The 12,005-nt window shown below is 36.0% G+C and overlaps 1 protein-coding gene across 6 annotated transcripts in view; it reads right to left on the reverse strand.

Annotated features, from left to right (window-relative positions):
* HYCC1 (hyccin PI4KA lipid kinase complex subunit 1) overlaps positions 1-12,005 on the reverse strand; it is a 75,334-nt gene that overhangs the window by 33,432 nt on the left and 29,897 nt on the right. For 4 of the 6 annotated variants that reach the window (XM_001916123.6, XM_005609256.4, XM_023639357.2 and 1 more), the window contains exons 2-3: positions 8,988-9,066; positions 2,503-2,604 (exon numbers count right to left, since the gene is read on the reverse strand). In XM_001916123.6, coding sequence (XP_001916158.3) covers positions 2,503-2,604; positions 8,988-9,038 — 153 coding nt within the window. In that variant the 5' untranslated portion in view covers positions 9,039-9,066. Of the gene's footprint in view, positions 1-2,502; positions 2,605-7,975; positions 8,161-8,987; positions 9,067-12,005 lie in introns of those variants that run through there. The other 2 variants (XM_023639358.2, XM_023639356.2) reach the window with 2 other exon arrangements.

A 12,005-nucleotide genomic window follows, 5' to 3' on the forward strand; every position in this document is an offset into this window, starting at 1 on the left:
GAGAAAACTGCACCTCAAACATATTTTCTTGTGTTAAATGGACTTTTGATGGATCTAATGAGAACCTAATCATCAGGTACCTACTTTCCATTCTAAAATACACTCTGAATTCTGAAACACCTAAGTTACAAATGAACTTTTACAACAATCCATTCATATGTAAAAAGTCTGTACCCCAAGAGATTGATTTCTACTGGTAATAGAAATGTGACATAAAAATGCCATTAAATGGGGGCTGGCCCCGTGGCCGAGTGGTTAAGTTCGCGCGCTCCGCTGCAGGCGGCCCAGCGTTTCGTTAGTTCGAATCCTGGGCGCGGACATGACACTGCTCATCAAACCACGCTGAGGCAGCGTCCCACATGCCACAACTAGAAGGACCCACAACGAAGAATACACAACTATGTACTGGAGGGCTTTGGGGAGAAAAAGGAAAAAATAAAATCTTTAAAAAAAAAAAAATGCCATTAAATGGGGGGCTGGCCCTGTGGCCAAGTGGTTAAGTTCTCGCGCTCTGCTGCAGGTGGCCCAGTGTTTCGTTGGTTCAAATCCTGGGCGCGGACATGGCACTGCTCATCGAACCACACTGAGGCAGCGCCCCCCATGCCACATCTAGAAGGACCCACAACGAAGAATATACAACTATGTACCGGGGGCTTTGGGGAGAAAAAGGAAAAAAAAATAAACTCTTAAAAAAAAAAAATGCCATTAAATGACTAAAGCAGGGATAGAAGATGGGAAAGAGTAGCCTATCCAGAGTAGCCTAGTTAAGACAACTTCATCAGAGGCATAACTTTTAAGTCTTTCAAAATACTAAGCAGTAAATGATAAACAAGATTTAATTTGTTAAAAATACTAATAAAGCATATAAGTATACTTTATTTGGTGAAATAATTCTCAACTAAACATGGAAGACCTTAAAACAGCTTCTAACCAAATACTTTAAAAACTAAAACTCTTCAAGGAAACAAGCTACCTTGTTCTATGCAAATTAAGAAGCTTTGGGCAGGAGGAAGGGATAAGGAAATATCATTGTTCTAGTCAGTTATTCCAGTTAAAGTTTTTGGCTTGTCAATATAATCCCTAATCTTTTCTTCAGCACCTAAAATCTATGATGCATAATCAGAAGCTGGGTTATTCCAGATTCCCACCAAAAGGGGTAAACTACTCAAACAACCAAAGACTCTGGTTTTGATAGTTTTATCCCAAAGGCACATAGGTCCATATTGGACTGGACTCCAGGATACAGTTATTTTATCAGTGAATAATAATATTAGCGGTGTTAGAGCCTATCATGTCATCTACCAAACTCAAGCACAAAAAAAATTACATACCTCACATCTCTCCCTTTCGCTCCATCTCCTTCCATTCCCACTGACATTGCCCTAGTTCAGGTTCTCAGGGGCTTCCTCTCAGGCTATTTTCATAGCCCCCTAGTCTTCTTGCTTTCCACTTTTCCATTCTCCAATCTACCCTCCAAACAGCCACCTTCCTAAAACAATAATCTGATCAAGTCATCCCTTCAGTGCAAAAAACCCTCTAAACTATTTATGGAATTCAAGGCCCACCATGGTTACCACCTAAACCTGTCTTTCCAGCTTCAGTTCCTACCATCGTCTTATCCTCTCCTGTTAACTACTATATCAGCCTATTTGCTTTTTTCCAAATGCCATGTCTTTTTGTTATCCACACTATTTCCAATCCTTTTCTATTTCTACTATGAATGATGAGATTTATAAGCACTAGAATCTAAAGTACAGATCATTTTATCATTTTCAAATTAAATTTGCTATCCAAAAAGAGGAAATGAGATGGAGGGCAAAAGGAAAGAAGGAAAGATTGGGAAAAGCACCAGCTGTACCAAACTACTGGCCACTCCTTAAACGCCTTGTATTTTCTCAGGCCTCCATACACTCTCCCTATGACTTGGAATGTCCTTTTACCTGTACACCTGGAAAACTTGTGCATATCCATCTAGACTCAGTTAAACATTGCTTTGAAAGCATGTGTTTACTTATTTTCTCACCCTTTCCTCTTTCAGGATAAAGAACACGTGTTATTCATCTTTGATTTTCTGTTGCCCAGTATTGCAGGTGGCTCATACTGGGCACACAAATATCTGCTGAATGAATAAACGAATGTAGTGACCCAAACTTTCTAGGCTACCTCCAGCAAGACAGGTAGATAGATACATGAGGAGGAAGAACATGTTCAGAGATGGCTTTGGAATATGGTAATAATTCTATTTCTTGGCCTGGGGATGGTAAACTGGAATTCTTTTTATTATAGTTTTTTTTCACTCTGCCATTTTTTGGACATAACATAGTCTTCTCTTATACCTTCTACTTCATTTCTCAAGGGTAATGAGCTAAACACTCTACAATATATATTATAGTTCTTTAAAAATATACTTTTCTTACTTTTATATATGTTATATTGCACAATAAAAAATTAAAAATCAATCAACTTAATACTATCAGCACAATAATGTGTAAGAGCACTTACCTCACTTTGTGGTTCCTGGATAACTTTATAGAGAGATGAAACTAAAGAACTCTTGTCTTTCAAATTTGTGGCGTAATTTGGTAAAGATGTTTCTGGCAGTGTCTAAACAAATTTTAAAAAATACATCTTATTTTTGAGCAATGTCCAGAATAGGCAAATCCATAGACAGAAAATAGATTAGTTGTCGCCAGGGAGAGGAGAGGGGAGGAGGAATTAGGAGTGACTAACAGGTATAGAGTTTCTTTTGGGGGTAATAGAAATGTCCTAGAATTAGATGCTGGTGTTAGTTGCACAATATTGTGAATACACTAAAAACCACTGTGTTTTCACCTTAAAACAGTGAATTTTATGTTATGTGAATATCTCAACAAAAAAATTGCAAAAATAAAACAAAAAATATATTTAATCCTCTTATCATCAACAGGAACATAAATTAACAACACTTCATCTCTGATCACAGTTTGGGGTTAGAAATGAGAACACAAACCATATCTAAAGCCAGAGATATATTTTTTGTAGCATTATACAAGTTACAAATTTCATTAGCGCTACTGATCCTGCTTCTTAATAAATATGTTGTATAAGGATCTAGTAATGTCTCAAACCTTCAAATGTTTAAAGGCACAGATTAGCAAAGTCACTCCTGAGTTACATATTGTGACTGTTAAGTTAGGTAAGGCTCTTCTACTTTACAGAACTGGAAAATTTTAAACCTCTTAGAACTGGAGAAAAAGATAGCCATGCTACCAACAAACTAGTTTTCCTAATGCCATTTAAAATATGGAGAATTAGGGGCTGGCCCCGTGGCCGAGTGGTTAAGTTCGCGCGCTCCTCTGCAGGGGGCCCAGTGTTTCGTTGGTTAGAATCCTGGGCACGGACATGGCACTGCTCATCAAACCACGCTGAGGTGGCGTCCCACATGCCACAACTAGAAGGACCCACAACGAAGAATATACAACTATGTACCAGGGGGCTTTGGGGAGAAAAAGGAAAAAAATAAAATCTTAAAAAAAAAACCAACATGGACAATTAGTCACAGCTTGCCAGTACCACCCATTCAGAAAGGACACCATGACTGAGAGGAACGAGAAGAGGGAAAACTCCAGTCAGATCATGTTAGGTAAAAGGAGTAGAGAAATCTGAAAACAAAACAAAACACTTCATTATAACATACGATAAAAAAATCTATCCCTATAGAGTATACTTCTTAACAACATCTGTCTCCCAAGTCACTATTCTTTCTCATGTAAATTACTTCAATCAATCAATCAATCAACAAATGATAATCTCAAGATATTGTTAACAGTCAGTCTAAGATATACTCTCTTACTTACATGTCCCATATCCTAGTATTTCATGATTTAAAATGGGTTATGGTTAGTATATACAGGTGTGTGTGTGCATAAATAAACACAGAAAAGTAAATGGCATAATTTTTTATACTAAGGATATTTGATTCAGTTTTACTTTACTGCCAGCTCCTTGAGGTCAAGAACTATCTTTTTGTCTCTCCATCCACAGCACTCAGCACAAGGTCTCAATCCTTTGCTGAAGGAATTTATTATGGATGAACAGAATAAGAAATAAATACTGTCACTGTTTACACTTCAGCAGATTCTTTAAAAATAGGTCACATTTCACCTTAGGATATATAAGTGAATAGATGCTTTTTGTAATTTAATAAGATAGTTTTGTTTGTCGGAGTGGTAAGTAAATGTGAACTATCTGGGAACCTTCTACCATTATCCAGAGCAGAAAAAAAAGCTTCCACTGCAACTGCTTACATAAAGAGGAGATTAGGGCATTCTTCAATATTTCAAAAGCAGGTAACAAAAGATCCCCAGGGAACATTCCATTTCCATTATTTGATCAAGAGTAACCTAATACTAGGAGAATTTATATGTAAGGAAATCATAGTCAAACAAGCAGCAGATTTCTAATCCCCTGAATGGAAATACGTCTGAATTATATATGAAACTACATTATTATATATATATGTGTATGTGTCTAACTGTAAAATTTAAAACTAAGTGAATTGAAATATAAATCTTAAACTATTAGTGAATAGAAAGATCATTATAACATTATATATACTATTCTAGGCTAAAACCGGAACATTAAAAACGTGAATTACAGTTTTCAGTTTATGTACCAACTAACCCTCATGAGGTAAAATATTTTCTGTGAAACAGCCAAAGGCAAAACGACAGCTCTTTTTCTGAAAAGATAAGCTGTAGAAAATATTCTAGACTTAGGCTAATACTGTTAAATGAGAGGAAGGGTCTCCCAAAAATTAGTGCAGTGAACTATTACATTTTATCACAATTCTGTCATTATTTCATTTTGTGAAGGTGGAAAAAGTTACTTTTGTCTAAAGAAGGAGAGAAAATATAACTGCTGTGTTTATGAACAGTGTTTTGAAAAACTTAAGATTTAAAGGAGCCTAATGGATTAAACATTGTTACAGCAAACCTTTAAATTTTCTTGTACTGTACCAGTTCAAAAGTACTGGCCTTCTTAAATACCAGCTAAGCTTTCTCATTTTTCAGAAGACAGAACTGGAGACAAAAAAAAAAGTACTAATGGGAAATTAGTCTTGGCAAAATCTGAAGAAGACAGATGTTTAATAAAAGTACCGTTTGGCAGACGGTTTTTAAAAAATGTAAGGAGGTTGGGGGCTGGCCCCGTGGCCGAGTGGTTAAGTTTGCGCGCTCCGCTGCAGGCGGCCCAGTGTTTCGTTGGTTTGAATCCTGGGCGCGGACATGGCACTGCTCATCAAACCATGCTGAGGCAGCGTCCCACATGCCACAACTAGAAGGACCCACAACGAAGAATATACAACTATGTACTGGGGGCTTTGGGGAGAAAAAGGAAAAATAAAATCTTTAAAAAAAAAAAAATGTAAGGAGGTGATATGGGTTGGGTGGAGGAGAATTAATGAAGACAGACAGATGGGTGGAGAACCAATAAATAAAACAGCTCTGGTTTAACAACATCACACATAAGATAGGATTTTGAGTCACATATTGAGATTCAGTGACTACCAGAAAATTGAAAAAATTAGGAGTCTGGAAATCTGCTAGATAAATCTACACATCGTATTAAGAAAAACATCTGAACAATAACATCTGAATAATAATAAGAAAAACAATCTGAAAGATAATATTTTACAAATAAATTTTTGAAAAGATAGAGATTGAACTATTCATGAAATCTTAAATAATGAAATCCCAGTCTAATGACTTTGTTGGTATATAAAGAGAATACGAACAAGGGCCCATAGCTAGAATAGATACTGAATAATTTTCCCAAAGGCAAAAAAAAACCCAACACTTGCACAAGCAGATTGTGTTGCCTTTGTGCATTTGAGAGAAAGTGAGTGAGGTTATGAGGAAGGGAGTTCAGACTGTGACCATGGAACAGTGTAGAGTTAAAACCATCTTCATAGAGCATCTACTTCAATTTTTCTGATGAAGATACTGAGACTAAAGAAGCATATGATTTGTCCAACATCATAAAACCACCTAGTGGAAGAATTGTGATTAGATCAAATGGCTCTGACTTCTTAGCCCAATGTACTCCGTATCACTTTATCAATCACCATGACCTTGGCCTTATTAGCACCATAGTTATTAAATTAACCAAGCAGAGGCTTCTTAAAATATATATATACACCCCCAAACTTCCTTTCTTAAATATTTTAACCAAAATATGTAATTAACATCACAAACCATTTCAAAAGACAAGATACTCTATTTTAAAAGTATTTAAGAAATTTGTTCTCAAGAACTTTCTATCTTCTATTACATTTAGTATGTTGCTGATTTTGCCTGATAACCTTAATCTCTTTATCAAACATAAACAGAGCTGAATTCAACACACATTAACACAATTCAGAATAATGTTCTCAAAATAATTTTCAGGAATACCTACTAAATTAACCAATGAATAGGAAATAACTTCCCTTAAACTGGCTATGATATAGATGACAATAATTTAAAACATTTGCTATATCAAACTGATTGAAAATTGGGTAAATTTAATCTTCGGGAGTTAAAGAAAAATTAAATTTCTTTTTATTTTATAGGTCCCAGGATTTCACTCCCCTCCTCTCAATGGCAAAATTTCCTTACCCTTGAGTTAAATTTACGAAAATTTTTATAAAATATCACTACTCACATAATATGTTATATTGATAAAATATTACTTAGATCATACTTTGTTTATTCATATCCTAGTTTCTTTTAATAGAAGATGGTATTTAGAAAACAAGATCTGGGAGTTTGGTGTACTCATTGCTACTGGAGTGCCATTGCTTCATGGCTCTCTCAGTAAACAAAGCTAGGAAATACATGTATGCATTTATGTACAGATACACATACATAAATATATCATATACATATTTAGACCCATGAGTTCACACTGATTCCTCTGATTCTAATACAACACCTTAGGGTTCTTTCTTGTCTTTCTCCATTCTAATTCCTTTCTCAGACATGAAGAAACCTAACTCCCATTATTCTCCATGTATTTACTTATTTGCTCAAAGTAACCAAACTACCAATGTAACCGCCCTGCTGAATCTTCTACATGCCACCTCTACAACCCTTTGCTCCAACCCCCACTTCTTCAAACACTAGGGCACACTGCTGTCCATACTGCTTCATTATCCCCTTCCCCTCACTACTGCACTCTCTAGGCGACTTACATATGGAAGCTAGGAAGGGAAGGAAATAAACAGATGGAAAGGGAAGGGAATCAGTCATGATTTTCAATTATTTGCCTTAATAGTTGCCCCTCCCCTATGCCCCATCCTTTAACATGCCTTCTTTCCACAACTCCCATATTAAAGAATGGCCAACTGGATATTTGCTTTGGCAAATTTGACTTCACCACTAAACTTGTCCTAGACGTGGTACTCAACTATAAACTTGACAACTTCCATCAAGTGGCTAAAAAGAAAAAAATGTGATAGAATGAACCATATTAAACATTCTTGAAGCAGAAAGAAAGAGGCTTAAAAACACCTTGAACACTTACTCACAAAGACAACACTGGCAGGAAAAAAAAGCATATATAAGATTCAATCAAACTATTAAAATACGAAGAAGACACTATATAGAGTACATTTTTATAATATTTACATCACTTTATGATGACTTAGGGGATCCACAGAAGGAGATTCAATTCGTGACTATAAAAGCTAACAAAGTAAAAATCTGCCCAGCCATTCATCAGGATGAGATAACAATGACAAATAAGGCCAGCTGCAACATTAACAGAAAACATTGCTTCTCTCAAGGGCATACTGCAGCTGAAAAGTGTCATAACAACCTCTTTTTTTGATTGACTACTGTACTCTTACTCACTGAGAAGCCTTGTTATCTAAAATCATAGATATCAAAAACTTCTCTGTTTAAACATGTATCAGTAAGAATGAAACATCCTACTCTTCCCGGAGGATCTAAGTCACCTTGAAACAGAGAAGTAGGTTGGGGATTTCCCACCTAGGTGCAGAGTTGTAGAAAAGTGGTTTCTGAACACAACATTCCACAGAGATGTTAACTTTGTGGTTTCCAAGACAACAGGAGCCTGGGTTCTCTTCACAGTCCAAAGCAGATTTTGATCCCATTACACACAGTTCTGCTTTATATTGAGCCCTTCAAAATACAAAATAAATTTCTTCTAAACTCCACCCTTCCTCCAAATCCTGTAGGAATTTTACCTTTTTCTTTGTTTGGTGAGATGCCCAAATGGTATCTGTTGTGTAGTCTCTCTCACTGAAACAAGCCAGTAAGTCTGACTTTGTCAGACTATACATTTGTCCCTAAAGATCTTGGGCTGATTGAGCTGGACAAAAAAGTGACAGTTGTAGCCCAAAACCTTCATTCCTGTCGTTCCAGATCATGAAGCTCACATAATTATGTGTAACAATGAGACTCAGAGGACAAGGAGAAGGTAATTAGCTGGTTAAAGCAACACAATTTCAGCTACCGGAGAGAAGAGTTCATGAGACAATAAAACAGAAGTTTTCTTTTCTTCGTCAACTAACCAAAGTTATACACCCCTTATATAGGCACTGGGTTAGCCAACTAGATGAAGATCCACTGGCGGAAAGCTGGGCAAATAGCTTCCCATCTTCTCCTCATTGTTGATCATGTCTACTCCCATTGCCCCTCAAATTGGGAGAAACGTTTCAACACTGAATCTTTGATGATGACTGGAGGGAGTGACATCAACATTCAGAGACTGTAACCATTCTTTGTGGTGTTGTCATGAAGAGAAGAAAACAAGCAAACTCTTTGAACTACTTGGGAGAAAAAAGGAATTGATTTCCTAGAAAAGATCATTAAGATATGTTGGAACATATTCTGCTTCCACAGATATTTAGCTTTTCAGTCATAAAAAGTAAAAAGTCACTGGAATTTAACCCCAGATAAACCTTCTTTGGAATATAATTATTATATTAAAACAGTAAATATTACCTTAAACTCTGACAACCATTCCTCCACAACCCCTTTCTCTGAAGTGAACATCTTTCCACATCTGTTCTAAACCTTCAACCTGAAAATTAACATAGAAAAATGTTAAAATTTTGAACATATTTTCTTTGTAGCCAGATCACTACAGATAGAAGTAATCCTATAAAATTTAGTTACTTATTTTGGGAAATTAAAGCAGTTTCAAACATAAATTACTGGGTTCATTTCAAAACCAATGTGCACAAACAAGCATTAAAATGCAAGAATTTTGAAAAAAGTATAAATATCATAACATGATGAAATTGGATCTGCAATTTTCATTTAGCTGTCAGGAATGCCAGCTGCAAAACACACTGGACAAGTTCCACTAGTGTCAATTAAATAATTCCACATAGATCATGCATCTTAAGAAAACTGCAGAAAATATTTTAAAACTGTGAAAATATAAAAAAGACATGCATCCAAAATTGCCTTTTAGAAAGCATTAAAGTAATTTAATTTGCTTATATTTCAGTTCTTTACAACAGTACCAATCTATCTAGGAAGCAACTTGATTCCCTGAAACCTTAATATTCACAAAACAGAAATAAAAGTGATAATATCCAAGACAATGACCATATTCAACAACAGTTATTCAGAAGAATGGGATTTACTTAAGCATTAATAAGAAAAAAAAAAAAAAAGGAAGCTAAAGGAAACACAAAACAAATTTATCTCAAGCAAAACTTTTGTCAAAGCACAATGTGGTTTTCTTCACCCATCCGTCTATATGAGAGTAGACTTAGAAACTGTTCTTTTGTTTTGTTTTGTTTTTGCTGAGGAAGATTCACCCTGAGCTAATATCTGTGCCAATCTTCCTCTCTCGTTTTTTTTTTTTTTTTGAGGAAGATTAGCCCTGATCTAACATTCAATGTGAATCCTCCTCTTTTTGCTGAGGAAGACTGGCCCTGAGCTAACATCTAGGCCCATCTTCCTCTATTTTATATGTGGGATGCCTGCCACAGCCTGGCTTGATAAGCAGTGTATAGGTCCATGCCCAGGAACCAAACTGGCAAACCCTGGGCTGCTGAAGCAGAACACACGAACTCAACTGCTATGCCACCGGCCTGCCGCCAATCTTCCTCTATTTTGTGTGTGGGTTGCCACCACAGCATGGCCACCACCAAGTGGTGTTAGGTCTGCACCTGGGAACCGAACCTGGGCCTCCAAAGCAGAGTGTGTCAAACTTAACCACTAGGCCATGGGGCCAGGCCCTATGAAACTGTTTCTTGAGGGAAAACCTTAGCTCTATCTGAATTTCCTAAGCTCCTAATTCTGGCACAAATCCTGCATTAGGCTTCTTAATTTTCATCAGCATTATCATGTAGAAACTGAGGCAGAATTGCCAGAAACTGCATCTTGATTCTATTGCTTACTTGTATATAACCTTGGGCAAGTTATTTGACTTAATTTTTTCATCTATTAAATAGGAATAACCATGGTACCCACTTTCAAGGGGTTATTGTGAGGATTAAATGAAAAAATACAAATAAATCACTTATTACAGTACCTGGCAATAAAGTATTATTACTATGCATTATTATTATTGAAGAATATCAATTCATTTAGCCTCTGTTCAGCTGTCTATCAAAGCATACAGATATGCCTTAATGAACAACACAGATTCTTGCCACAGAATACATTCTAAGGTTTCTGTTGTCTAATTCCCACAAAAAACATGGTTAAGAAAAAAATATATAAGGGCCAACATATGGGTCTAAAGGTTAAGTTCAGTGAGCTCTGCTTCAGTGGCCTGGGTTCAGTTCCCAGGCATGGACCTACACAACTCACTGGTGGTCATGCTGTGGCAGGTGATCCACATAGAAAATAGAGGAAGATTGGCACAGATGTTAGCTCAGGGCAGATCTTCCTCAGCGAAAAAAAAAAAGAAAAAAATATATGTATCTATACATTCCTTTATGAAGAATCAAGTCAGTCTATCAGAAAACCACATATCTGTACCATATTACTGATTTTCTAGAACTGCCCATTCAGATAAACTGGGCTTTGGAATTATGTCCAAAATGTTACTGAAAACACTGCTAGATCACACGTTATCCTCTTTAAAATCCAACGGAGAAGAAAATTCACATCTTCAGTTTTCAATACCAGGAAAAACTCTTCCTTAGAGTAACTGATTTGCTTTTATATTATAGATACTGTGAATCTCAAAACTGATTCTCTTTGCTTTGATTCTAATAAAATGGGAGTCAAAGTTTCTGCCCTAACTCTGTCCACAAAAAAGCAGGCCTGGATTAATCTTTTCTATTGTTTTATATTATACTCTTATTTTCTTTCTGCCTGAATCTACCTATTTTTATCCTGTTATATTATACATTTTTGTGAGGAAAAATGAAGCAAAGAAAATATAAATGCACATGAGTTTTATATTTATCCATTGTTTATCTAGTAAATTAAAACAGAAAGTTATCACAACTAGAACCATGCTACATCAATTTACAGAGAACTGGAATGTAAAATTTTACAAAAATTCAAAATAACTCTCTAGTTAAATTAAGACTAATTTTTAAAAGAGTAAAAGGAATCAAGAGGGATACACAAAGGATCAAGAATAGTTAAAGCAATCTGAAGAATAATGGAGCTAGAAGACTTGGATTTCTAAATATCAAGGCTTATTATAAAACTAACTAAAACTATAGTATTTAAGCCAGTGTGGTATTATCATAAGGGTCAAAAAAAACCAGTGGAACAGAATAAAGTGGCCAGAAACAGACCTACATACACACGGTCACCTGATCTATGACAAAATTGACACTGTAATTCAGTAGGAAAAGGATAGCCTTTATAATAAATGGGCCTGTGTCAACTAGACAGATACATGGTATAGGGTGTGGGTAGGAGAACCAGGACCTCCTAGCTCATACCATATGCAAAAATCAGTTCCAGATGGATCACAGATCCATGTGTGAAAGGTAAAACATAAAACTTTAGAAGAAAACATAGGAGGATATCTTCATAACC

Source organism: Equus caballus, chromosome 4 (genome assembly GCF_041296265.1).
Source record: "Equus caballus isolate H_3958 breed thoroughbred chromosome 4, TB-T2T, whole genome shotgun sequence".
NCBI classification, from domain to species: Eukaryota; Metazoa; Chordata; class Mammalia; order Perissodactyla; family Equidae; genus Equus; species Equus caballus.